At 39.4% G+C, this 25,326-nt stretch overlaps 1 protein-coding gene across 9 annotated transcripts in view; it reads left to right on the forward strand.

Annotated features, from left to right (window-relative positions):
* Window positions 1–25,326, forward strand: part of Scaf8 (SR-related CTD associated factor 8) — a 136,285-nt gene that overhangs the window by 58,587 nt on the left and 52,372 nt on the right. For 4 of the 9 annotated variants that reach the window (XM_048354346.1, XM_048354348.1, XM_048354342.1 and 1 more), the window contains 8 exons: window positions 883–996; window positions 2,460–2,616; window positions 4,474–4,607; window positions 6,580–6,724; window positions 8,746–8,814; window positions 10,985–11,071; window positions 12,128–12,346; window positions 13,344–15,477. In XM_048354346.1, coding sequence (XP_048210303.1) covers window positions 883–996; window positions 2,460–2,616; window positions 4,474–4,607; window positions 6,580–6,724; window positions 8,746–8,814; window positions 10,985–11,071; window positions 12,128–12,346; window positions 13,344–14,809 — 2,391 coding nt within the window. In that variant the 3' untranslated portion in view covers window positions 14,810–15,477. Of the gene's footprint in view, window positions 1–882; window positions 997–2,459; window positions 2,617–4,473; window positions 4,608–6,579; window positions 6,725–8,745; window positions 8,815–10,984; window positions 11,072–12,127; window positions 12,347–13,343; window positions 15,478–25,326 lie in introns of those variants that run through there. The other 5 variants (XM_048354350.1, XM_048354349.1, XM_048354347.1 and 2 more) reach the window with 2 other exon arrangements.

A 25,326-nucleotide genomic window follows, 5' to 3' on the forward strand; every position in this document is an offset into this window, starting at 1 on the left:
GAATGAATTCAGTCACGATAATTGGATGATCTGTTAGTTTATAGAATGTTTTTAAGTGCTTCAAAAATAAGCCTGTAGATATATTTACACTGAGAATGTTTTCCTGCTCATGTTAAAACCTTTGTGTATAAACAAACACCTGAACAAGGAAAGTCTTATAAAACTAAAACACTTTAACTTTATCTTGTTAGGCTATAATATTCCCCCAAAACAGAAACCCTACACATATTACTCAGCTCATCAGTTGGAAAATACTGCTAGGAATAAATTATTTGCCATAAAATATCCAATATTACTTCTCTTGTACTTGGTGCTGTTTTGTATATGGATCATACATTCTTTTGTTGTAATAGTTCTTTAGTATTCAGAAACTTTTTGGGGGGGCTGGGAATATGGCCTAGTGGCAAGAGTGCTTGTCTCACATACATGAAGCCCTGGGTTCAATTCCCCAGCACACATACATAGAAAACGGCCAGAAGTGGCGCTGTGGCTCAAGTGGTAGAGTGCTAGCCTTGAGCAAAAAGAAGCCAGGGACAGTGCTCAGGCCCTGAGTTCAAGGCCCAGGACTGGCAAAAAAAAGAAAGAAAGAAAGAAAGAAAAGAAACTTTTTATGTTTGGTATTCAGGATTTGACATATATCATGGCTTAGGATGGAGCCAAATTAGATAAATGAATTTTTTTTAAACCAAGTCATAATTTGTGCATAAATGAAGGGGAAATCAGTTCTATAATTTACTAAAACTGAGTTGAGACATTCTCTATATTCAAAACTCATTGTTTTTCTAAAACCATATAATGCCAGAATAAGTTTCCAACCTTATGCTGTTTCTAAAAAAAAAAAAAAAAAAAAAAAAAAAAATTTTTTTTTTTTTTTTAAAATAGATGATTCCTCCCAGGGGCTGTGCTTATGTATGCATGGTTCATCGGCAAGATGCTTTTCGAGCTCTTCAGAAACTGAGTTCAGGATCCTATAAAATTGGTTCCAAGGTCATTAAGGTAAGATTACTTAGGGGGAGGGAAGCGGGGGGCAGGTGTGCAGGGGGCCAAGGCTTTGAGCATGCTAAACATGCGCTATACCACTGAGTTGTGACCAGAGCCTCATCATTTTTTAGCATTTTGGACAAATTTATCGGAAACTTACTTCAGAATTGTTGACTTATAGAACCATATATAAATTAAATAATCCCATTAGCCAAAACTTTAATCATATTTTTCCAGAAATCACACTGCTATAATTATCAGTTCAAGTTGAAAACCATTTTATTAGAACTTTTTCGAATTAACATTTGTTTTTCATTTACTTTTTCCTCAGACTTCTAACTACATTTCCTATTTCTGTTATTTCTTTTTACATCTTTTCTTATGGAAGGCTTTGTGAAGAGACATCTACAAGCTGCATTTTTCCTCTTACTTGAACATTTCTTATTTTCCATTACTTCCTGTGGTTTATTCCCAATTTCATTTTTGCACTTCAGGTGAAGTTTATCCCATCAGTTCAAACTTATAACAAAATTTGAAGAAGTTAGTCCGTCCCCACCTGTTCTTTCATGCCAAAGAAAATGTCTTCTCCCAGAATCTCTGTGTAAATGCAACAGTTGCTTATTTCATTTTTCCTGGTATACAAGCTTTTGAAATTGTAACAACTGTCCTGATTATTGCTCATGTAAATCTCCCCTTCTTTGGTGCCACTACTGGGATTTGAAGTCAGCCCCTTATTCTCTTGTTTGGCTAATATTCTTTTTTTTTTTCTTCCTTTATTGTCAAAGTTAAGTACAGAGGGGTTACAGTTTCATATGTAAGGCAGTGAGTACATTTCTTGTTTGATTTGTTACCTCCTTCCTCATTTTTGGCTAAGATTTTTAAAGCATATTCTGCCTGGGATGATTTCAAAGCATGATCCTCAGATAGCAACCTCTTTAGATCTAATAGCTAGAATTGGCATTTTTGTGGTTAAAATCTAGATTTGGAGCTAGCTGGTCCAACTAGCTAGCTAGTGGCTTACACCTATAATCCTAGGTACTCAGGAGACTGAGATCTAAGGATCATGTTTTGAAGCTAGCCTGGGCAGGAAAAGTCTTAGTCCAATTAACTACCAGTAAACAGGAATTGAAACTGTGGCTCAAAGTGGTAGACCACTAGCAAAAAGCTCAGGGACAGTGCCCAGGCCCTGAATTGAAGTTCCATGATCAACAACAACAACAACAACACACACACACACACACACACACACACACACACACACAATGAAACAAACTAGATTTGGAATGTCTCTATAAATATATCATTTAGAGTTAAGTGGTAATGAAAGTTTTATATTATAAATAATGTAATTAATGAAGATATGAAACAATTTCAAAAGCAAAGCTAAGTTTGTTTTTACTTCTTTGAATATAATTTTGAACTTTTTACATTGTTGTTACAGAATAAATGTGAGTTTCTCTTTCCCTCCTTTCCAATAGATTGCTTGGGCTTTAAACAAAGGTGTAAAAACTGAATATAAACAGTTTTGGGATGTCGATCTTGGAGTTACGTATATACCGTGGGAAAAAGTTAAAGTGGATGACTTGGATGGCTTTGCAGAAGGAGGCATGATTGATCAGGAAACTGTAAATACTGGTAAGAACTCTAAAGTCATCTTACTACTTTGCTAAGTATGATTAGAGTCAGCTGTTTATTTTCTGGATTCAACTCCTATGTTTCCGTATCACTCCTCTGTTTAACATGTTCTGTTTCATAGGTGTGAAAGTATAGCTTTGAAAAGGATATGAATTAAAAGTCTGTAAATGTAACTTGTTTATCTTGTATGCTCTTTAAAAATGGAGCTATGTATAGAGGCTTATTAAACTAAATATTATTTACTCCTTGAGTGTACGTGGGAATTGAGCACTTGAGGAACTTGAGTCTTTGGAGTAGTCCATGTTGAAGACAGCGGGAAGAGAGTTGGCATTTGGCGCTGACAGTAGACTCCTATGCTGTGTCAGTAATATCGCCCCTCAACACACCCACAGCCAGATGATTATCAGACTTGTTTTTTAAAATTGGTCTCATTTCTAAAGATTCTCATACATCTGTAAGGTGATCATCAATTATAGCCAGAAGTAAATAACAATTGATTTCTGGAAAGAACTGAAATGTGATATATACCTTATTTCTTTACATCTTAGCCCTCTTATCAATGTTAATTTCAGAATATTTTAGTTTTCAGTCCAATAAATAAATTTTCAATTTTTTTTTTTTGCCAGTCTTAGGGCTTGAACTCGGGGCCCGAGCACTGTCCCTCGCTTCTTTTTTTGCTCAAGGCTAGCACTCTGCCAACTTGAGCCACAACGCCACTTCTGGCCTTTTCTGCTGCTGAGGAATTGAACCTAGGGCTTCATGTATACAAGGCAAGCACTCTTGCCACTCGGCCATATCCCCAGCCCCTTCAAGCATTTTAAGTTTTGTTTGCGCTAGGGATAGCCCAATAATAGAACATGTGTTAACATGTGTGAGGCCCTGAGTTCTGTCTCAGTGGTACCACCACACCAAAAAAGGGAATTTTACTCAATGTGTCAGGTCTAATTTCAGGAACTGAAATTATGGCAGAGAGCCAAAGAGCGAAAGTAATTACTCCTCTGGAGCATAGAGGTTGACAAATCATAATTATAGGTCTAATCCTGCCAGTATCCTGTCCTGCAAAAACAATGTATTTGAAGTAGCCACACACACTCATTTATTGACCTGTTTCGTGTGACTTTCTTTTTTGTAATAGCATTTGTTCAACAGCATATGGCCCACAAAGCCACTGATATCTAATATAGAAAATGTTTGACACCTCATGTTCTAGTGAAAAAAATAGATAATAAGCTATTTGGGGTTTCTGTGTTGATGAGGAGAAAAGCAGAAAGGGAGACACGCAGCATGGACGTACAGGTATTGTGGTGTTTTCAGTGGATGGAGTCTGTTGGAGAAAGTGGTACTTGGAGTGGTAAGACATAAGGCTAGCCATTTGGGGAAAGAGCCTTCTATTCAGAGGGAACAGAAAACGCAAAGTCTGAATTCACAACGTAGAGGCCAGTATAGTTAAAACAGCCTGAGTGGGGTCAGTAGGAGATGAAGCTGAATGCATGGTGCAGCCTTACTAGTCTTCCTTGGAAGCCTCTGTTCTCATTTGCAGAGCTGTATTTCAGGAGGACATTTATTTTTTGTCTTTAGTATAATAATATGTAGAATGATATTGGTCCTCATATCAGAAACCCTTTGAGATACGTTTCCCACACCTCTTCTAAGTGCTCTTTTGACTAAGCATTTTAAAGTCTTTCATTGGTTTCTCAGGTTGACATGCTTTAGGACTCCTTAATATGTATCTTAAATAAAATTTTGTCTGGGCAAGATTTGTGGAGGTAGATGAAGGAAATAGATGTGTGTATACATGGGAAAAGACAGAAAAGGTGCATCTGTCCAAATGAAACGAATTTCAAATGTTTTGTTTAGAGTGGGAAACGGTGAAAAGTTCAGAACCAGTTAAAGAGACTGTGCAGACCACACAGAGTCCATCTCCAGTTGAAAAGGAGACCGTGGTCACGACGCAGGCAGAGGTTTTCCCTCCACCTGTTGCCATGTTGCAGGTCAGTGATGGGGGGAGCTTTGTAAATGTATTCTTTTACATTTCTGCTTTGACTATTTTGTAGAACTTGGAGGAAAATGTCCAGACTCAAACAAGTACTTGTCAGGAGTGTTAGGCAAAGACATTTTCTATTTAAAAAGTTGTGCTTGCGGGCTGGGAATATGGCCTAGTGGCAAGCTTGCCTCGTATACATGAAGCCCTGGGTTTGATTCCTCAGCACCACATGTATAGAAAACGGCCAGAAGTGGCGCTGTGGGTCAAGTGGTAAGGGTGCTAGCCTTGAGCAGAAAGAAGCCAGGGACAGTACTAAAAAAAAAAAAATCTGCTTGCTTGAGTGCTGGTGGTTTACGTCTGTAATCGTAGTTGTTACTCAGGCTGAGACCTGAGGATTATGGTTCAAAGCCAGCTCAGGCAGGGAAGTCTGTATGACTTTAATGCTCTAACCACCAAAATCCACCAGAAGCAGAGCTGTGGCCTTGAACAAAAAAGCTAAGGGACGATGTCCAAGCCCTGATTTCAAGCCCCCCTTCCGCTCCCAGTACAGGCACCAAGAAAAGGTTTTGCTACTACTATAATACTGTGCTAAATAAATGATCCCAAGTTATATCAGTGAGTTTTATCAAAATATTTTTGAAAATTGACTTTCAAAATGGTTTCATTCATAGTTAAGTGTTTATTAGATATTTATTGAGTGCGATCGTGAGGCATGTACTGTTCTCGGTACCTTAGGTGTTAGAGGTACATCAGTGAAAAACTGAGTCCCCAACCTTACAGGGTTTCCATTTCTAATAAATGAGAATAGGACATGTAAGAGGGAGATCCTACGTTACACTACTAAGGAGTGGCTGACATGCTTAGAATTTTTAAAACAATGGTCAGAGTAGACCATAGCATTATTGAGGATGCTACATTTGAGCGACAGCTTAAAGATGCTACAGAAGAAACCATGCTGCTGTCTAAAGAAGAGCCTTCCAGCTTGAGGGAGGGAGTACCAGTGAGAAGGCCCCATGCTAGGAGCAAGGTTGATGTGCCGCAGGAACAGCAGAGGTTGAGGATAAACCACTCCAAAGACTTTGGGTTGCATCCTCATGAACTGAGTCATTGAAGACTGTGATCAGAGGAATACCGTTACCGGATTGGGCACCTGTAAAAAGTTCCACTGGCCACTATTTGGAAAATAGGCCGTGTGAGCAGCTGTCTAGCCAAAAATTAATGACAGCAATCAGGGAGGGGAGATGGTTGGTGACTGACAAGACTGCTCACAGTGCAAACAACCCAAAGTGCACTGGATGCATTCATCCTAGATGTTTCAGATTTGTTTGGAGTTGTGAGAATAAGGCAGAGGCCACATTTTTGGTCTGAGAAATTGGGAGGATTGAGTTCCCATTATCTGAGAATAGTAAATACCAGGCGATGAGTACTTTTGGGAAAAACAAGTGGGAATTCATTTGTCATATACACATTAAGTTTGAAGTATGTATCTTTTAGGTAGCAAGGTAAGATATTGATTAGATAGGTGATAAAATGTAACATAGAGAAAGAGAGATAAAGCTATGCTACAGATGAATACTTGAACTTTAGCTCCTAGGATGAGGAAGCGATGGTTATGCTGACACTGGAAATTATGTGGGAAAGTTGAACCATCCCCAAACTTGTACTGACATTCTTCTTGGCGGGGGGGGGGGGGGGGGAGGGTAAAACATACACAGGTATTACTAAACTTGGTGAGAGATGGCCATGGAAAATTGAGCCTGATATCCCATATTGTACTAGATGCTTATTATAGTGCATCTGAAGGCATGGAAATCGTCACAATATCTACATTGTTAAATAATATTGCCTTGCTTTTACTCATGAATGTATAAGAGGATGGGGCAAGAGCTTAACTTTATACACACTGCTTCATTAGTCATGACAAGATATAATCATTGTAGGTGAATAAGCCAATTAATAGCCTTTTTTTACCTACAAAGATTCCAGTCGCGCCTGCAGTGCCGACAGTGAGTTTAGTCCCACCAACGTTTCCTGTGTCAATGCCTGTGCCTCCTCCTGGATTCAGCCCCATCCCTCCACCTCCTTTTCTGAGAGCAAGCTTTAACCCTTCACAGCCACCTCCTGGTAAGTCTCATTCAAATTCTGTTGAAATGTCACGACACTGTTCCTTTTCCATGTTCCAGTGCCTAGCCATGGTTCTCTGACCTATTTAGCACACATCAGAACAACCTTCAGGGCTTGTTTGAGCACAGATTGCTGGCCTTGGCCAACAGTTTTTGTTTACCCTAGATCTGAGATGGGGCCATGGAGGCTCATGGCTAATTTGTTCTTAGAATTCAAGTGGCTGGGAGAGAAAAAATGGGATTCCTTCCAAACTCCCCCAAGCCCTCCCTACACAAGGTATATGCTAATAATAATTGTTGATAAAAGTTCCCTGAACCAGTGTTTCTACATTAAAACTGAGTTAAGTAACACACATCTTAATCTTGAGCTATATGTAATGGCTTGTATAAATTAGAGCTAGTGCTTTTATATCAGACCATAAGAGGTTAAAAGAATGAAAGAGAGGTACCGGGATTAAATGATCTAATTCTCAAAATTCAAAAACCACTTTTTAGCCCTCCCAAATTGTTTGCATACTAAAAGGAGTGCTTTGCTCTCTGTTTTAGTTCTTCACCATTGAATAAAATAAAGCCTAAAAACTCAACAAAAATCAGAAGTATACAAGGAGTGGGAGTGCCTGTAGTCCCAACATTTGGGAGGTAGAATAACAAATTTGTCACCTGAGAGCAGCTGTAATTTATTTGTTGGGGTAACAAAATTTTTAAATCGCCATATAACATAATTTGAAGCTGTTTTTATCATTTTTATGTTTAATATTTTCATATTGAAATTTTTTACTTTAAAAAGTGATTTTTTTATTCATTTCTTTGAAAATTACATCTTTAGCTAGCTACCATTGGCTCACTCCTATAGTCCTAGCTACTCAGGAGTCTGAGATCTGAGGAACACAGTTCAGAGTCAGCCCAGGCAGAAAAGTCTGTGAGACTCTTATCTCCAATTAACCACCAGAAAACCAGAAGTAGCGCTGTAGCTCAGGTGCTAGAGCACTAGTGTTGGGCTAAAGGGCTCAGAGACAGCACCCAGGTCCAGAGTTCAAGCCCCACAACCAAAGACAAAAAAAATTACATCTTTAAATTTTATTTTTAATCCCTGTATTACTGAATGTAATAGTAGCTGTGTTTAAAATGCAAAGAACCAGGTTTATAGTTTGATCATTTGATCTTTGTCATCCTAAAAAAGGCTAATATTCAGATGAATTATTCCAGTATTGAAAACATAAGAGTATCATCTAAGTTTCTCAAAAATTATTTGGTGTAGAAGGTAAACAGCATATGTATCAAAGTAGCCTGTTTGACAGGTGATATAATTGCATATAATGTGATAAGCTTTACTCTCCATGTTATGGTTGTGTTTTGTGGTACTGGGGTTGGAACTCAGGAATTCACTCATGCTAAATAGCTGTTGTCCTGACTTAAACAGGTTATCTCGCTTGGATTAGCTTTGATTTTGGAGCAGCGATAGAGCATATCCTAGGACTTGAGTGAAGAGATAAATACAGTGTACTTAAGATCAGAGTCTGTTTTATCAAGCTTAGTAGGGCTTGAATAAGGCAACATTCCATTTTTTTAATGGAAAATATGTATACAACTACAAGGACATGAAGTAAGGGCTATTTTAAGAATATGTAGGCTGGGAATGTGGCTTAGTGGTAGAGTGCTTGCCTAGTACCCACATAAACAGAAAAGGCCAGAAGTGGTGCTGTGGCTCAACTGGTAAGAATGCTAGCCTTGAGCAAAAGAAATCTGCCCAAGCCCTGAGTTAGAGCCCCAGGACTGGCAAAAAAAAAAAAAAAAAAAAAAAAAAAAAGTAATTTCACTGGATAATGGTGCAGCTTCTCAGGAAACTGAGGCAAAATAATCAACAAGTTCAGTTGAGGAATTAAAGGCCAACCTGGGCAGCATAACTAGACATCCCCCAAACAAAAAAGAATAATATGGAATTTTATAGCTATTAAAATCTTTGATCTAAAACCAGTACTGTTTTCTTGTGCTGTTTCATCTCTGCCCTCTTCTTTGGTATAGGTTTCATGCCACCTCCAGTCCCTCCACCTGTGGTGCCTCCCCCTGCAATCCCACCGGTAGTACCAACATGTGAGTTTTCTACTGACACGTTTCTCTTTCTTTCAGTGGTATTGGTATGTTGCCTCTCATTCATGTGACTTATAGGTAGTCTTTTTAAAATTATGAATGGTTTTTAAACAAGTGCATTTGTTAGGTGAGTTTTGAAAGTTAAATATCATGATAGCCCTTAATTCATGTTTGCTCAGTTGTCTCAAAGCATCATTTTGTAATTGATTTATTTCAGTGCAAACTCAGAGTGTCTTCTCATCATATTTTCTGTTTTGTTTTGCCGTGTTTATTATAAATGTCTTCATATAGGGTTGTCCTCTAGTCCTCCTTTGCTTTCATAAGTCTTCATTATAAGCAGAATGCCCAAAACTTAGTATTTCATTTCATTGCACAGGAGCCTTGCAGTGTCTTTGCTGTTCCATTTTTTAAAAGTAGGCTTTAGAGCTGGTAGACACTCACAGTAAAGTTTAACAACAAGCACAGAAATTTCCCATGTCCACAGCCTCCCCGGTTATCATGACCCACACCAGGAAGGTACATAGTCACAACTGGTGAACCCACAGTGACATGCTATGTTACCCACATGCGCAGGTGACACTGGAGAGAATTTACTCCTGGGGGCTTGTGCTGCATTGAGCATTGGTGAGATGGGTCAGAGCACTCCAGCGAGAACTTGATTGTTCCCAGCATTTCTCTTTGGTTTTTAGGTGATGGCTTCATCCAGGGGTCAGTGGTCCCTAAATCAGTTTGTCATTATTAGCAAAGTGGTTCTCTTTCTAAATCTATGTTTCTTTCTACATTTTTTGTTAAAAAAATGTTTAATAAAGTTATCTTGTATCAATTAATGGTAGTTACCTTGAAGTTCTGAAAGGGAAAGCCAAGGCAGATGCTAAAGCTTTGCTTTATTTGCTATTTTTCAATGGTGAGTTAGTTCTGTGGGTGTTTTTTTGCTTGTTTGTTTTGTTTTGTTTTGCCAGTCCTGGGACTTGAACTCAGGGCCTGAGCACTGCCCCTGGCTTCTTTTTGCTCAAGGCTAGCACTCTGCCACTTGAGCCAGAGCACCACTTCTGGCTTTTTTTTTTTTATGTGGTGTTGAGGAATCGAACCCAAGGCTTCATGTATACAAGGCCAGCACTCTTGCCACTAGGCTGTATTCCCAGCACTGGGGATGATTCTAGCAACTTGCAGTGCTTGAAAGGGAGAGGTTGATTCCTTTTATTTCCTCTCTTCCTTTCCCTACCCCCTTCTTCCTTTCTTCTTCCTCTTTTTCCTTATTCCTCCTTCTTTCATTTTCCTCCTCTTTTTTCTTCTCCTCTGTTTGTTTTTGTGCAGAAGGCACATGCGTGTGTGTGTGTGTGTTTGTGTATAGATTTTAACTTCCAGTCAGTTACATTCATTGTTACTTTTAAATTTTGAATTGTTTTATCTTTCGACAATGGGAGCTCTTTGACTATTGTGTGCATGCTTTTGAAATATCTACATTTGTGTTATAATTCGTTTTTCTAAGGGCTCCGTAGTATTTTTGCCCACTAGATCTTCAGGTCTTCAGTTGACACTGTCTTTTTTGCTGTGGTCTGGGAATCAGCCATTTCTCTAAATGGCATATACACACACACACCACATTCTGATACCAGATTATTAGTTTTTTCTTGGGATCTCATTTAGGTCTAGGAATTTTCAGTGACCAAAGCTAGAAAATACATACATACTTTGAAAAGAAAATAATTGAAAATATTGAACAAATATAATTTTGTAGGACTCATAACTACTTTGATTTTTACAGCTGCTCTTTTCCTGCTGAAAACAGTAACTGTTCTTTTCATTCTCCTGTGCTAAATACTTACATATAAACAGTCAATTTTGAGACTTGAGGATGGAACTAGGTTTCTCTGCTGTCTTCTGTATCCTCCACATACTCACTATGTGTAACCCCTTGTAGTTGTGGCACCTTCATATGCAACTTTTTTTTAAACATTTCCATGGAATGTGTACCTCCCCCTACCTGGTTTTACATTTATATTTTCTTATTAGAAAAAATATTTCAAAAGGAATGCAAGTCTCAGATGTAAATATTTACAGACATACTAACTTTCTAATTCCTGTTTCCTTTTTCCTGTTGTTGGACATTTCACAAATGTTAAACACACCCTTTTATTCATTTTTTCCCTTCTATTCTACTTTTTATCTACAGTAATTCTTCAGGCTTCTGAACAAACCTTCAGTAATTTGGGCGAGCCTACTTCAAAAATTAGACCCCCAAAGGCCCTTATTATAAAGAGTATGTATAATAAATAGAGATCTTTTTAAAATTGAATCCATTTTCCATGTATTCTTCAGTGCTTTCCTCTCAGTGTTTAGGTAGCTTTAGAATCCTTCCTTTTTATTGTTGGTTAATTTGGAAGTATTATTTCTGAAAAATAGACAGTGTTCAAAATCTGAATTCATTATTCTCAGAAGCTAGTGCTAGAACCTGCCTTTTGGTCACTCCTGCTTTAGTAACTTTGGGAAACTTGTGCCAGCTACAGAGAAGGATTTGGTGGTGCACTGCTCTGTTAACTCTGGTGCTTCCTGCTTGTGAACACAGGCAGCGCCGCACTTCACAGCTCTGTCTGTGCTAAGCTTGTCCAGGTGATCCTAGCGGGGAATGTGAGGGAAAAAGCAGGACTCCACGCAAGACTCTCTTAACTCTGCACACAGGACATTCTGTGTTGTGTTGTGATATAGCTGGAGGTTTTTATTCCACTAGTTCTGCTTTTAAAATACACACACATATATATATATATATATAGAGAGAGAGAGAGAGAGAGAGAGAGAGAGAGAAGGTCTGCGTGTATGTACTTAGGGATTTTATAAACCAATTGTTTAAGACAGAATGTATATAGCTTTATTATATTTGTAGTCCACCTTGCCTGTTCTCATCAGTTTCTAATCTCACTGGACAAAACGTAATGAATGTGACCCATTCAGAGATTTTGATACCTAATTTTCAGTGTGTGCTGAATATTTCTTTATATGTAGGTAGTTACTTAACTGATTTCGTTGAGAAATTAATTTTTGGATTTCTAGAATTTGCTTCTTTGCTACTAGTTTTTATTTTATTGAACACAGTGAAAAAACACTTTTAAATTTAGTTGGTTTTCCCTATTTTTAAAAAGTAAAACTTTGTAACTACATAGTGTTGCCTTTTCATGTTGACTAGTCATTTTGAGTGTTAGTTATTAGAGTAGTGCCTGTAATGTAGAGATGCTGTTAAGGAAAGCACTCAAGCTGCCAGAAAACTTAGACATGAATCGATTGATGCAATCTGAAATGCATTTTCCTCCTCTTCAAACAGCTTTAGTGCAACCACCATTGTCCATGGCCCCAGAAACTGTGAAAGATGTTGGCTTTGGTGGCCTTGTTCTACCAGGTGGTTCTGTTGCTGGCAGTCTAGCTCCTTCTGCTCTACCAGCTGGAAATGTTTTTAATCCTCCAACTAAACAAGCAGAGCCTGAAGAAAAAGTACCTCATCTGATAGAACATCAGATTTCCTCTGGTGAAAACACCAGACCAGGTAAAAAGAAACAGAAAGTCTTTAGAAATGCATGTACATTTCATAAGCATTTCTTTTCAAGTTGGTGTCTGATTCTGGAGTGGCATGGATTTGTAACTAGCTCACTGTACACACATGTTGAAATAATGTGATTGTTTTGAAAGAGGTTACTGGTGCCCTGCAACTTGGATTTATTTTTTTTTTAATGGCATTCTTTATGATACAAATTTTAATACCTTTCCATTAAGATTTCTTCTCACTGTTTTTGGCCTGTTGCTGTCAAAATAAGACTACAGAATTTGCATATGTATAGTGACATTTAAAATGAATAAATATTATATGTGAAAAACTTCTTTTCTACCAAGAGTTATCCAGCTAGAACTAGAAAATAAGTATAATGTATAAAAGCCTCAAGTCCTTTGTTTATGGCCCTATTACTGCTATATTAAGAATTACTTGCCTGGGAGTGTGGCCTAGTGGTAGAGTCCTTGCCTAGCATACATGAAGTCCTGGGTTTAATTCCTTGGTACCACATATACAGAAAAAGCGGGAAGTGGCGCTGTGGCTCAGGTGGTAGTATGCTAGCCTGGAGCAAAAAGAAGCCAGGGACAGTGCTCAGGCCCTGAGTTCAAGCCCCAGGACTGGCCAAGAAATAAAGGATTACTCTGTAGAAAGGCTGGTAGGGGTAGAGAATCACTATGAAATACAAAATTTTGTTTAAAAATTTTGTGAGAAATTATATTAGGTAACAGGCACTGCTTGGATGTTCATTTGTTTTGATGGGGTTGGAGCCTAGGATCTTATACATCATAGACAAGTGCTGTATGTACCATTGAATTGTACCATAAAACTCTTCCTAATTTTTCTTCAGCATTGAGTATAGTTTGATTCTTGGGAGATAAAAATCACTGATTAACTATAAGCTAATTACTGAAGGTTATAGCATTAATAATTTATAAATGCAGTCTCTTCATACTAGAATAAGTAATATTTTGAATTATTTCTCTTTCTATCTTAGCAATTCCAAGTGATATCCCAAATAATGCTGCAATTTTAGGAGGACAGCCACCTAATGTGACAAGCAATTCTGGAATTCTGGGAGCCCAAAGACCAAATGTACCAAGTAATTCTGAAATTCTTGGGGTTCGGCCAGCAAATGTTTCCAGCAGTTCTGGGATTATTGGAACACAGCCGCCACATATTTTAAATCACTCTGGAATTTTGGGAATACAACCTCCAAATGTGTCAAGTAGTTCTGGACTTCTGGGTGTGCTGCCTCCAGGTCTGCCTAACAGTTCTGGACTTGGAGGAGTACAGCCACCGAATGTTACAAATACTTCCGGACTTTTGGGAACACAGCCACCAGCTGGACCTCAAAATCTACCCCCTCTGAATATCCCGAGTCAAAGGATGCCTGCATTGCCAATGTTGGACATTCGTCCAGGACTAATCCCACAGGCACCTGGACCAAGATTCCCATTAATTCAGCCTGGAATTCCACCCCAGCGGGGCCTCCCTCCTCCAGTGGTCCTGGACTCAGCTCTTCACCCACCACCCCGGGGACCTTTTCCTCCAGGAGATATTTTCAGTCATCCAGAAAGACCTTTCCTAGCTCCTGGAAGACAAAACGTAGACCACGTTACCAATCCAGACAAAAGAATTCCACTTGGGAATGACAGTGTTCAACAGGAAGGAGATCGAGATTACCGGTTTCCTCCAGTAGAAAGCAGGGAAGGCATTAGTAGGCCTCCCCCAATGGATGTTAGGGATGTGGTTGGACGGCCTATAGATCCCAGAGAAGGTCCTGGAAGGCCTCCAGTAGATGGTAGGGATCATTTTGGACGACCTCCTATAGATATAAGGGAGAATCTTGTGAGACCAGGTATAGATCACCTTGGTCGAAGAGACCACTTTGCTTTCACTCCAGAGAAGCCCTGGGGGCAGAGAGGAGATTTTGATGAGAGAGAGCATCGGGTTCTCCCTGTCTTTGGAGGTCCAAAAGGCTTACATGAAGAGAGAGGGAGATTTCGGGCTGGAACCTTTCGCTTTGATCCTAGAAGTGGTCCTTGGAACCGAGGATTTGGACAAGAAGTTCACAGAGATTTTGATGACCGCAGAAGACCCTGGGAGAGGCAAAGGGATAGGGATGACAGAGATTTTGATTTCTGCAGAGAAATGAATGGAAATCGTCTTGGACGTGATAGAATTCAAAACACTTGGGTCCCCCCTCCTCATGCTCGGGTTTTTGATTACTTTGAAGGGGCCACTTCCCAACGAAAAGGTGATAACGTGCCTCAGGTTAATGGTGAAAATACAGAGAGACATGCTCAACCACCGCCTTTGCCAGTTCCAGTACAGAACGATCCTGAACTGTATGAAAAACTGACCTCTTCAAGTGAGATAAACAAGGAGAAGAATGACACAGTTGCTGATGTAGAAAGTGAACCAGTGGTGGTAGAAAGCACAGAAACTGAGGGGACATAATCATCACTCAGTAGGTAAAAGATACCTTTTGTAAAGTTGTCATCCCTGTAATAGATTGATGGCTGACTGGACCGTAGTTGTTTACTTTTGTCTGCCACAATTAAGTTAATCTGATGTTCATGTCACCTTGCTCTTACAATAATTGTACAACTGACTTGTATAGACATTGTTCTTAATATGAACATGGTAGGTAAACATTTTTTTTTATTTTTCGGGTAAAAATATAAATGTTGCCCCAGATTCTTTTAATGTCCAGGAAATGAATAACAGCTTGTCAGAGACTTCCTATGGAAGAAAGAGTTTTTTAGATACTATCATTAGGTCGGATATGGTAATTGATATATTTCGAACTAGGAAGTGGTAGTATATCTTACCCATATCTCTAGGCTGCTGCAGAATTTTAAGGTAATAGACAAAGCTGTGATATTTTATGCAAAACCTGACTGTAGATATTTGAGGAGCATAATACAGAGATTTTTTTAAAGTGATTTTGTAAAATCTACACTATGGTCTCTGTTACTCCAAAGTAAGTGTGTATGATTTGTTCCTCATACTGCAGTAAGTAAAAAAAAAAAGAAAAAAAAAGAAAATAACATAAATATTAAAGTACATTTCAATGTTGGGTGAATTTTGTTTTTAGATGCCAATAAAACTTACTTGTTTGATAACAATGTTCTAGGAATTGTATTTTTTTGACCTATAAATTCTTAAAATCATGAATCATTAGTAGCATGTGAAACTTCTATTAGTCCTATGTTAAGAATGATGAATAGTATGGTAGAAGCACGTGTAGGTATAAAAATCATGCAGCCTCAGTGCCTGTGTACTGCTGTGTACGTTTACTGTGTAAGTCCTGAGGACTTTTTCTGTTTCTCTAAGTCTTTGTGCACATACAGAGAAACCTGGAAAGTTAAGACTTTAAAACGATAGAAAATTGGCAAAACTTTGCAAATTAATATTGATTTAGCTTTAATTCTTAGTCTTGGTAAAGGTCAAGTAAGAAATATTGTAAAGAAATACATTGGCAGTTCATTCTTAGTATAGTCACACTGGAAGCCAGAAGTAGCATGGAGGCAGATTTCACATAAAGGGTGTATTGCATTGTTTCACATTGCATTTGCTATTCTGCCTAGACAGAACTAACACTGAAGAACTTACTAGTTCTTGTGGATTTCTTAATTGCACAGGATGTGCATACTGGTGATACTGAAGATCCTAGCTTCTATGCAAGGAACAAAGTGTCCACTATGTGTTCTGTGGGCTCTGGGTCACACTTGGTCAGCTTAACCTCTAGGGTAAACTAGGTAGAATTTGGGGTTGGTTCCTAATCGGCTTTGCTTTTAGGTTTTATTTGCTGTTCATTTTCTTTTGAGTTTCCCATATACAGTAAATAACATAGGTTAAGCCATCAGTGCTTTTCTATTTCTTATGGAAGGCTTTCATTTAATTCTATGAATCGTTGTTTATTTACTTCCCTGTGCATTTCCAACAATTATTCATTTACTCCATTTGTCTGAAATTTCTAAGGTATGTTTGTAAAGTCTCCAAAAATGACGGACTAAACACTTAGCACTAGGATTCATTTTGCTTTACTCCAGAGATCAAGAGAGCTCTTTAAGAACCTTCAAGTCCTTAGCCAAAAGTAAAATCATTCTTACATGGCCTAAAGAAAAAAAAATAGTACTTGATATAGTTTATCTGAATGAGCAGGTGACAGTATTTACTTAAGTGGTATTTATTTCTTAAGTAACTCAGTAGTAATTTGAGTTGTTTTCAAGTCTTTATCTTAGTAAGGAAGAACTGCAACATTTGTGCAAAGGGGTTTGATATTCAGGAAAAAATAGGTCTTGTCCTGAGGGAAACGATATTGACTAGAATTCTTCTTCATCTACCTTAGTTGCTTTTACAGTTTTTAAAATTAAGTGACCATCATTTGGACTAAGCAGCAACTTAAAAAAATTATCAAACTTCCTAGTGATGTTTTGATCCCAAAGTTCTCATCACATTGACCTTCATGTGGCTTATTTTGCAAACAATTTAGTGAAGTGTACTAGTTTGAAGGTTTTAGAGGGTAAAACTTAGCTATTCTGTTGTCACTGCTGTGTCTCAGACATGACACTTCCAAAAGAGCTAACTAGAAATTGCTGTGTGCTTGTTCCTGCTTTCTTTTAATTTATTATATAGTGTTTAAGTGAAAGGAAATTACTCAGCTTTGTGCTAAATTTCTGAAACTAGTATTTCCATTCTCAGTTTTTCTTCAGCACAGGAGAGAAATTTATTGTTTCACTTAGATTAGTTTGACCTAGGACCTACCACACGCTAATGCTTTTTGTTTACCATTCTGTCACTAGAATGATGGCAATTAGGAATACTTAAAGAACCACTCAACTACTTAATTCAGTAATTGGGGGTGCTGCAGCCAGCAACTATAGGAGGCACTGGGTTACATGGAGGTACATGTTTTGTTTTGTGCTAGTGATTGAATGCAGGGCCTTGTGCATACTAGGCTTGTGCTGTGTAAGTGAGCTACAGCCACAGGTTTTTTTTTTTTTTGGCCAGTCCTGGGCCTTGGACTCAGGGCCTGAGCACTGTCCCTGGCTTCTTCCCGCTCAAGGCTAGCACTCTGCCACTTGAGCCACAGCGCCGCTTCTGGCCGTTTTCTGTATATGTGGTGCTGGGGAATCGAACCTAGGGCCTCGTGTATCTGAGGCAGGCACTCTTGCCACTAGGCTATATCCCCAGCCCTACAGCCACAGGTTTTTAAAAAGTAAAAGTACTGTGTGTGTGTGTGAGAGAGAGAGAGAGAAAGAGAGAAAGAGAGTCCTGGGACTTGAATTCAGGACCTGTCCCTGCGTTTAAGTTAGTTCTGTACCACATGAGCCATAGCTCCTCGTGTCTGTATCTGTGTCTGTGTGTCTGTGTCTGTGTGTGTTGATAGACTGAACCACTTTTTAAGAATGTCTTTCAACATTTTGTACATGGATTTTTTTGTTTGGTATATGTAATACAGACTGTAAATAAAAACTGACTTTAGACCTAAGTAGTCTTTATCTGGATCATATTATAAATAGAATGCTCTATTCTAATTTTATTTCAGTATAGGGTAGATAATCTTTTAAGTGTTACAAAACAGCCAACCAGGGGCTTCCGCCTATAAGCCTAGCTGTTCAGGAGGCTGATAACTCCTCATGGAGGTTCAAAGGCACCTGAGGTTGAAGAGTTGGAAGACTGCATCTCCAATTAACCAGCAGAAAGCTGGGTTAAGCCAGGCACTGGCGACTCACGCCTGTAATCCTAGCTACTCAGGAGGCTGAGATCTAAGGATCATAGTTCAAAACCAGCCTGGGCAAGAAAGTCTATGAGACTCTTATACTCAGAAAAGGCCAGAAGTAGTGCTGTGGCTCAGATGGTAGAACATTAGCCTTTAGCACAAAGAGGCTCAGGGTCAGTGCCCAGGCCCTGAGTTCAAGCACTGTGACTGGCCAAAAAAAAAAAAAAAAAAAAAACTGGGCATGACTTAAGGGGTAGTGTCTGAGCAAGAAAGCTGAATGAGAGTGTGATTAGGCCCTGAGTAGAAGGCCCACTGGTAAAGATATAAATCATTTGGAATTACTAACTTAAAACTCTGGAAATAACTTCATGTATTACTGCATTGATTAAACCTATTCATTATTTTAGTTAATTCATTCTACCAAAGCAAGTCCTCTTGTCCTGTGATTCTCATTGCTTCATTTATTTGCTGTTTTTCACTTAAGGATCACACTTTATAGAGCTGCACATTTAAACTTGTTTTGCAGCAACATTGAATTTCATTGAATATAAGATACCATTAGTTAAGAATCACCATTCAAAATTAGAAAATGCCCAAACCACATGGCTAATTCTGAGATGTTAATAGTTTAAAAGGCTCATAGAATTAGAGAAATGTGAGATTTATTATTGAAACAGACATTCAATTCAGTGAGAATATATGAATATTACTGTTATCCAATGAATTGATTAGATTTTCTGCCCATCTAAACTTTTATACACAATATTTTAATGTTTTTCCTCACTGTGTATTTAAATGAGTACAATCTTTAACAAGGAAATTTTATATTCAATTAAAATAATTTTGTTATATCTTTGTGCCTTCACATTAGAATCTTATTAATGAGATACTATATTAATGTTTCAATGCCTTTTAACTTCTTTCAAAGAAAATAATCTTTATTTTTCTCTTAAAATAGTTTACTTTTATCTTCTAAACTATAACTTTCAGCTATGGACACTAAATTTTTTTCCTCTTATGTAGAAAATACTTGATCAGTGCAATTTTGTATGGAGCTTTGAAAACAAGACACTTAGATACAGGAAAACTTTCTGAAGGTAGAAATGAAAGCGAAGCGAATGGTAATGATTGCTTGCCTTTGGCGTGTGAGGGAGAGGTGTGCTTTGACTAGAGACACACAGGTATGGAAAACGATGTGAAAATGTAGAACAGAATCACCTAGGCAACTTGAAAGTTGTAGGACAGTGGACACAGTCTTACCAATTAGGGTCTTCTGAGATGCACTCCTATTCATGCACACATACACACCTACCATCACTACTGGTTTATGTTGCCTTGCACTTTTAACCACAAACAAAAACTTAAGTCCTTTTTACCTTTGGAATACTTTGTAAAGGAGTAACTACACATTTGAATCTTAGGATTTGGTGTGGCAGCTGCTTTGTAAATCTTGGCACTTATATAGTCCATACAACGAAAACATGATGCTCTGTTTTAGTCTCTATAAAACTCCTTTAGGAATATTGCATTGTTTTTTTTGCTACTTGAATTCATACGAAGAGTTTGGTGTCTAGTGTTTGGCTCTAGTAGTTCAGGTTAATTTGTGATTTCTTTTACCTCATGAGAATTTGTAGCCTGATGGTAGGCTTTTTTTCTCTTCCAAGTCTTTGTATACAGTTTAATCCACACCAGATCGTGGTGCTGGTCATTGATTTTTTTTTTTTGGTCCTTTAGCGAGTTACTCCCGACATGGCCGTGTTACCTCCTGATGCACACTTCAGGGCCGAGTCCCCTCACTACTAATGCCACAGGTAATCACTGTTCTGTGATAAGGAATGTTGTATACTTGAACACGTAGTTTTTTTTTTAATAATAAGTTTGTTTATTAAATGAGGTTTAGGTTATACATTTGCTAAGGTATTAGAGTTATTAGTAAAATCAGAAGACTTTTTATTAAGATACTCTTTGAAGATGTAAAGGACAACTACTGTTTTAAGAACTAGACCTTTCCTTGTGTGTTGACTGAACTTGCGTTGAGCCCTTTAAATAAGAGGGGGTAGAATTTATTATAGTGTGGTCGGACCTAGTGTAAGACCGCAAGTAAGAGGTTTCCAAATATCAACGCCAGCAAGCGCCCTACTGGGGATGGCATTTTAAAGAAAAACCATTTAACAGTACTTCAGTTATAGCCCTCTTTCTAAATATATTACCTTCTGAATTGTTTGCCCAGTGGTCTGCAGCTCCAGGCTTCAGTGCATTTTGTTACACGAAAAGGTGTGGGGTAGAGACAGTAATATTTTCATATTAGGATGCAGCTGCCACCCTCCATATGTGTGTTTCTAGAAATACCATGTGTGGTAGGTAGATTTTGTAATCCTTGACAGAGCAAATGCAGATGCCAGTGACACAACCCCGCTCCTGACGTGTCTATTTGCACATGTGCACTCTTATCCCCTAGACCACGCCTTGCTTTCCTTCTCAGGGATTGCTCTTTTAGAATGGCAGGTGTTACTGCATGATCAGATTGGTGGGATCCATTTCTTAGGCTGCTGTAACAACATGCCACACACCACGTAGCTGAAGACAACAGAAAACTGTTCTCTCACAACTTCAGGGGCTAGAAGTTGGAAATCAAAATGTTAGCAGAGCCTCGCTTTCCCTGAAGGCTCCAGAGAAAATTCCTTGTCTCTTCTAAACTTCTGGCAGCCTTCAGCAAGTGGTATTCACTCCAGAACTTCCTGCATCATCACGGGGCCTCTTCCCATGTGTCTTCACCTCATCTTCCTCAGTACACACCCTTCCCCTATACCTGGCGTGCACGTTGATGGTACTTTGGGCACCACAGCAGCCCATAACGAATGTATAACTACCTTGAGATGTGAGGGAACTGATGTACTTTCTGGACACAGGGTGGAAGGAGCAGGCACACGATAGACTGGCAAACTACATCTGTGTGGAACTCCGTCTTACGATTACTTTACTTTGGGTGTTACTGCGAATAAATTCAAACCCTAAAAGACATTGTAAACCATTAAACTGGTTAGTTAGCACTGTCTGCCTTCTTTAAATGAATGGGTGATGCCCATACTCTTGTGTTTCTCATTAATTCTTGGTCTAGAGGAATTAGTTTAAAAATTCTTCCTTTAAAAAAACAATAGGCTGAGAGGATAGTTCAGTGATACCAAGCACTGTCTAATATGCACAAAGACTTAACCACCACCCAAATACAAAGAGAGAGAGGGAGAGAGAGGCAGGGTAGGGGGAAGGCTCTTCAAGGAAAGGTTTTATAATTTGTTAAGCAGAACTTTCCATTTCACTCTATGTGATGTTTCAAAAAGAACTGACCATATTAAAACATTTATATTGTCTGCTTGCTAAACTTTGCTCTTACTGTTGATTGCATCATCATTTTGCCATTTCAGTGTCTTATTAGAAGTGGATTTTTTTTATGAACCAAATACATTCTCTGTTATATTGCATTGTAACCTTAATACATTTTTCTGTTTTCAAAAGATTAACCGTCAAATCCTTATTTGAATTAAGTTAAAAAAAAAAACAACAGCATTGGGTCAGACTGAAAATGCAAGTTAACTATGCATGCATAGAGGTCCTTTTTAATTAGAAATCTTTTAGCAATGGCCCTGATGACTTTATGCTGTAGAAATTTGGGTTGAAAATTCTCTTTGTGTCTTTTGAAGAGCACCAATCAGTTCAAGTAGTGCTTGGCACTTGTAGCATTTGCTAGGACTAGGGCTGACATTAGGATCATTCAAATAGTTCCCAGATAATTTATGCAGGTTTGAGTGTTGGTAAATCTAAAGCCACGGCAGAAATCAAATTGCAAGATTTAGAGTCACCAGGGTTTTTGTTTTATTTGTTTTTGAGCTTTCTGTGCCTCGGAAGTCTAAACTCCACTTTGTTTATGTTACTGACCATGGCATCTTTCCAGCTTGTGGCAGCCTGCCACCTGAGAGACCAGTTATGATCTGGTGATGATAGAGCTTCCTTTTATTCGTTGTCTAAATATGTCCAGATAGTGACAGTTGAATGCATTCAGTTGTATAGCTCATTTTTCTTATTCAGCAAGAAGGCAAGTTTCTCGTGTAGGCTTAAAAAAGACATACTTTTGAAAGGGAAGGTTGTTTTCCCATGAGTATGTTCATGCTAAAAAAGTTGTTAAACACTAAAATAAAGTGTGTTACTTCTTTAAGTTGTATGTGTTCAATGCATTGTATAGGAAATCAATTGAGAGATTTTTGTTTTTAATTTAATTTTCATTTTTTTGCCAGTCCTGGAGCTTGAACTCAGGGCCTCGGCTCTGTCCCTGAGCCTCTTTGTGCTCAAGGCTAATGCTCTATCACTTGAGCTCCAGTGCCACCTCCAGCTTTTTCTGTGTAGTTTATTGGACATAAGAGTCTCATGGACTTTTCTGCCTGGGGTGGCTTCACACCACGATCCTCAGATTACAGCCTCCTGAGTAGCTAGCGTTATAGGCGTGGGCCACTGGCGACTGGCAGAGAGAAAAAGTTTAAAGATGGTTATTCCTCCCTGTATGAAGCTGAGAATTTGGACAAGCATATCGAGAACTAGTATATCACAAAGTTGGCCTTTTGAAACCTCAAGAGATACATCTTTTGGGAAGAGAAATAAAAATAAGCACTGTAGGCAGTCTGCAGATGTGTAATGGGGGGTTTAGGTGTATCTGTTCTAATTCTCGAATCTAGTCCATAAGCATAGTAGGGATCTTGGCCCACTGGGAGTCACAAAATGCCACAACAGTAGTAGTTATCTGTACTTTCACATATTGATTAGCCATTTAATTTCTTATCAGAGGCTTAGAGTCAAACGCCTGGACTCTGGGGGAGATAGTGTAAAATTGTTAACCTTCACATAGAAAGTCAAGTATGGAAATAAACAATCTCTTCAGCTGTGTTAAGAAGTCATTCTTTCTTTGCCACATTATTTATTGACTGAACTTCTAGATGGAGAACTTGGAAGTAGAGAGGAGAAATGCATAGTTACCTGTTGGGCTTGTTAGCCCCTCCCGGCTCGGACTCTTACTTCTTTCTTTCCACCCTCCCTTCCTCGCCCTCTCCCCTAGTCATCCGACCAGCAGATAAGCTAGAGTGGAACGGGGGAGTTAGCTCCGACCTGTCGTGCACGTGGTCTCCCGCAGATGTGTGCCCGCCTCCTTATCGCTAGAAGTCTGACGTACACATGCAACGGAGCTAGCTTCTTAGAGCGAACTAACTTTATTGAGACAAGGGGAACGGGAGATGATTCCGAGGGGAGGGGTTTGGCCAGGATAGGCTGAAAGGTATCACCTGACCCCAAAGGGCTAACGTCACTCGAGCACGCCGGGCTGGCTAGCATGGGTTGGGGGCTGTTTGCCCAACCGGTTTCTCTGGATTCCGATCCAGAGAGGGTAGCAGGGCCGCATTCCCCAGGGCTGGGGGAGGGGCATCAAGCCCCTTCCATCAAGGGGAAAGATGGATCCCAACAGTTACCCACCCCAAAATTCATTATTTCAAAGCCTTTATATGCTTGGCGAGGAAAATCTATAATCTCCATTTTAATTTATGTGCTAATAAGCTGTATCATGAGCCTGTGATGAGAGAGTGTTGGAACATATATTTAAGAAGTAGATCTTGTCTCAAAGAACCAGGTGGGCGTGGTGCCACGCATCTTCATCCCTGTCCAGTAGGAGGTGGACATAGGATAATTGTGATCAGTGGCAAAAGGGGATGCAATTCTCAAAATAGCTAAAGTTAACAGGAGCTGGGGGTGTGGTCCAAGTGGGAGAGCCCCTCCACACAAGGGCGAGCCCCTGAGCTCTGAACATCAAAATTATTAAGAAAAGTAAAGAGAGGAGATGCCTTTGCAAAGATCTTGCTGTAAGATTAAAGAGGTCAGTAATCAATAACTAGAAAATAAAAAAGGTAAGGAAACTTCGTTGTTAAGCATGTGAGTTAAGTGCATTAATGGAAAACTGTGTCTCCCTTAAACTTTATCTGCTGAAAAGACCTTCCTCAGAGCTTCCTCTGCCTCTGGAGTAGCTGGAATTACAGGTGTGAGCTACTGTTCTGGCTCAGTTTCTTCATTTTTTTTATTCCTCCTTGCACTGGAGTCACTGGTGATGTGACCACCCGATCTAGCCGCATTGCTTACCTTACACTTGATCTCTCACTCAGCAGCATTTAATGCTAGTAATAACTCCTTTGACTTAATGATTATTCTCAAATAATCGTACACAGGATATTCTCTCTTGAAACTGCAGCCTATGCTTTGTAGACCACGGTGCTGGATTTGCTCAGACTCTGTTCTTCCCCCTTCACTTCTAGAACTTTCCAGTTCCATTGGTCCACCGTCTTTATGGTCTTCATTGACCACAGGTGACATCTCTGATACCTGGATCAACCCACCTTTATCCAGATGGTGTCCATAAGCACCCAAGTCTAATAATATCTTCTCTCACAAATTCCTGCTCTCACACACATACACACACTAAAGAACCGTTTTCCTCTTCTCACTGCTTGACACCCAAGTTCTTTCCATGTCCCAAGCTGGAAACCTGCAGTCCTCCCGTGTGCCTGTGATCTATGGCCCAGTTCTCACCTCAGGCCCTTACTGGCCCTTCCTGACTGTCCCAGCAGCTTCGCACCTACGCTTCACCTCAACATTGGCCAGTGTGTCCCTCACATTGCTTGCCCAGAGTATGCTTTTCCAGAATTTTCCAGGAGTGTGTGGAGCTGTGTTGCCTGGGTTTGAATGGAGGGCAAATGTTTGTGGGCCTCCCAGGTCTCAGTGGGATTGCCATGTGCTAATCTTAAAGGTTCAGCGTGTACACTTAGATGAGAAAATACATGTAAAGGGCTGGGAATGTGGCCCAGCTGTAGAGTGCTTGGCTAGCATGCATGAAGCCCTGGGTTTGATTCCCTCAGCCCCACATAAACTGGAAGTGGCTGAAAGTGGCGCTGTGTCTCAAGTGGCAGAGTGCTAGCCTTGAGCAGAAGGAAGCCAGGGACAGCGCTCAGGCTCCAAGTCCAACCCCCAGGACTGGCAAAAAAAACAAAACATGTAAAGCATCTGGAGCAATTCCTTCCACATAGATACAGAAATGTTACTGTAGTGACATTGTTATTAATTCAGCAATGCACATGAATCCACCGTAGGCCTTCACTCGCACGATAACTTCACAAAAACCCAACCACTGTACCTGACGCCTGAAGTGCTGGATTCCTTGTGA

The sequence above is a fragment of the Perognathus longimembris genome, chromosome 9 (assembly GCF_023159225.1).
Source record: "Perognathus longimembris pacificus isolate PPM17 chromosome 9, ASM2315922v1, whole genome shotgun sequence".
Lineage (NCBI taxonomy): Eukaryota > Metazoa > Chordata > Mammalia > Rodentia > Heteromyidae > Perognathus > Perognathus longimembris.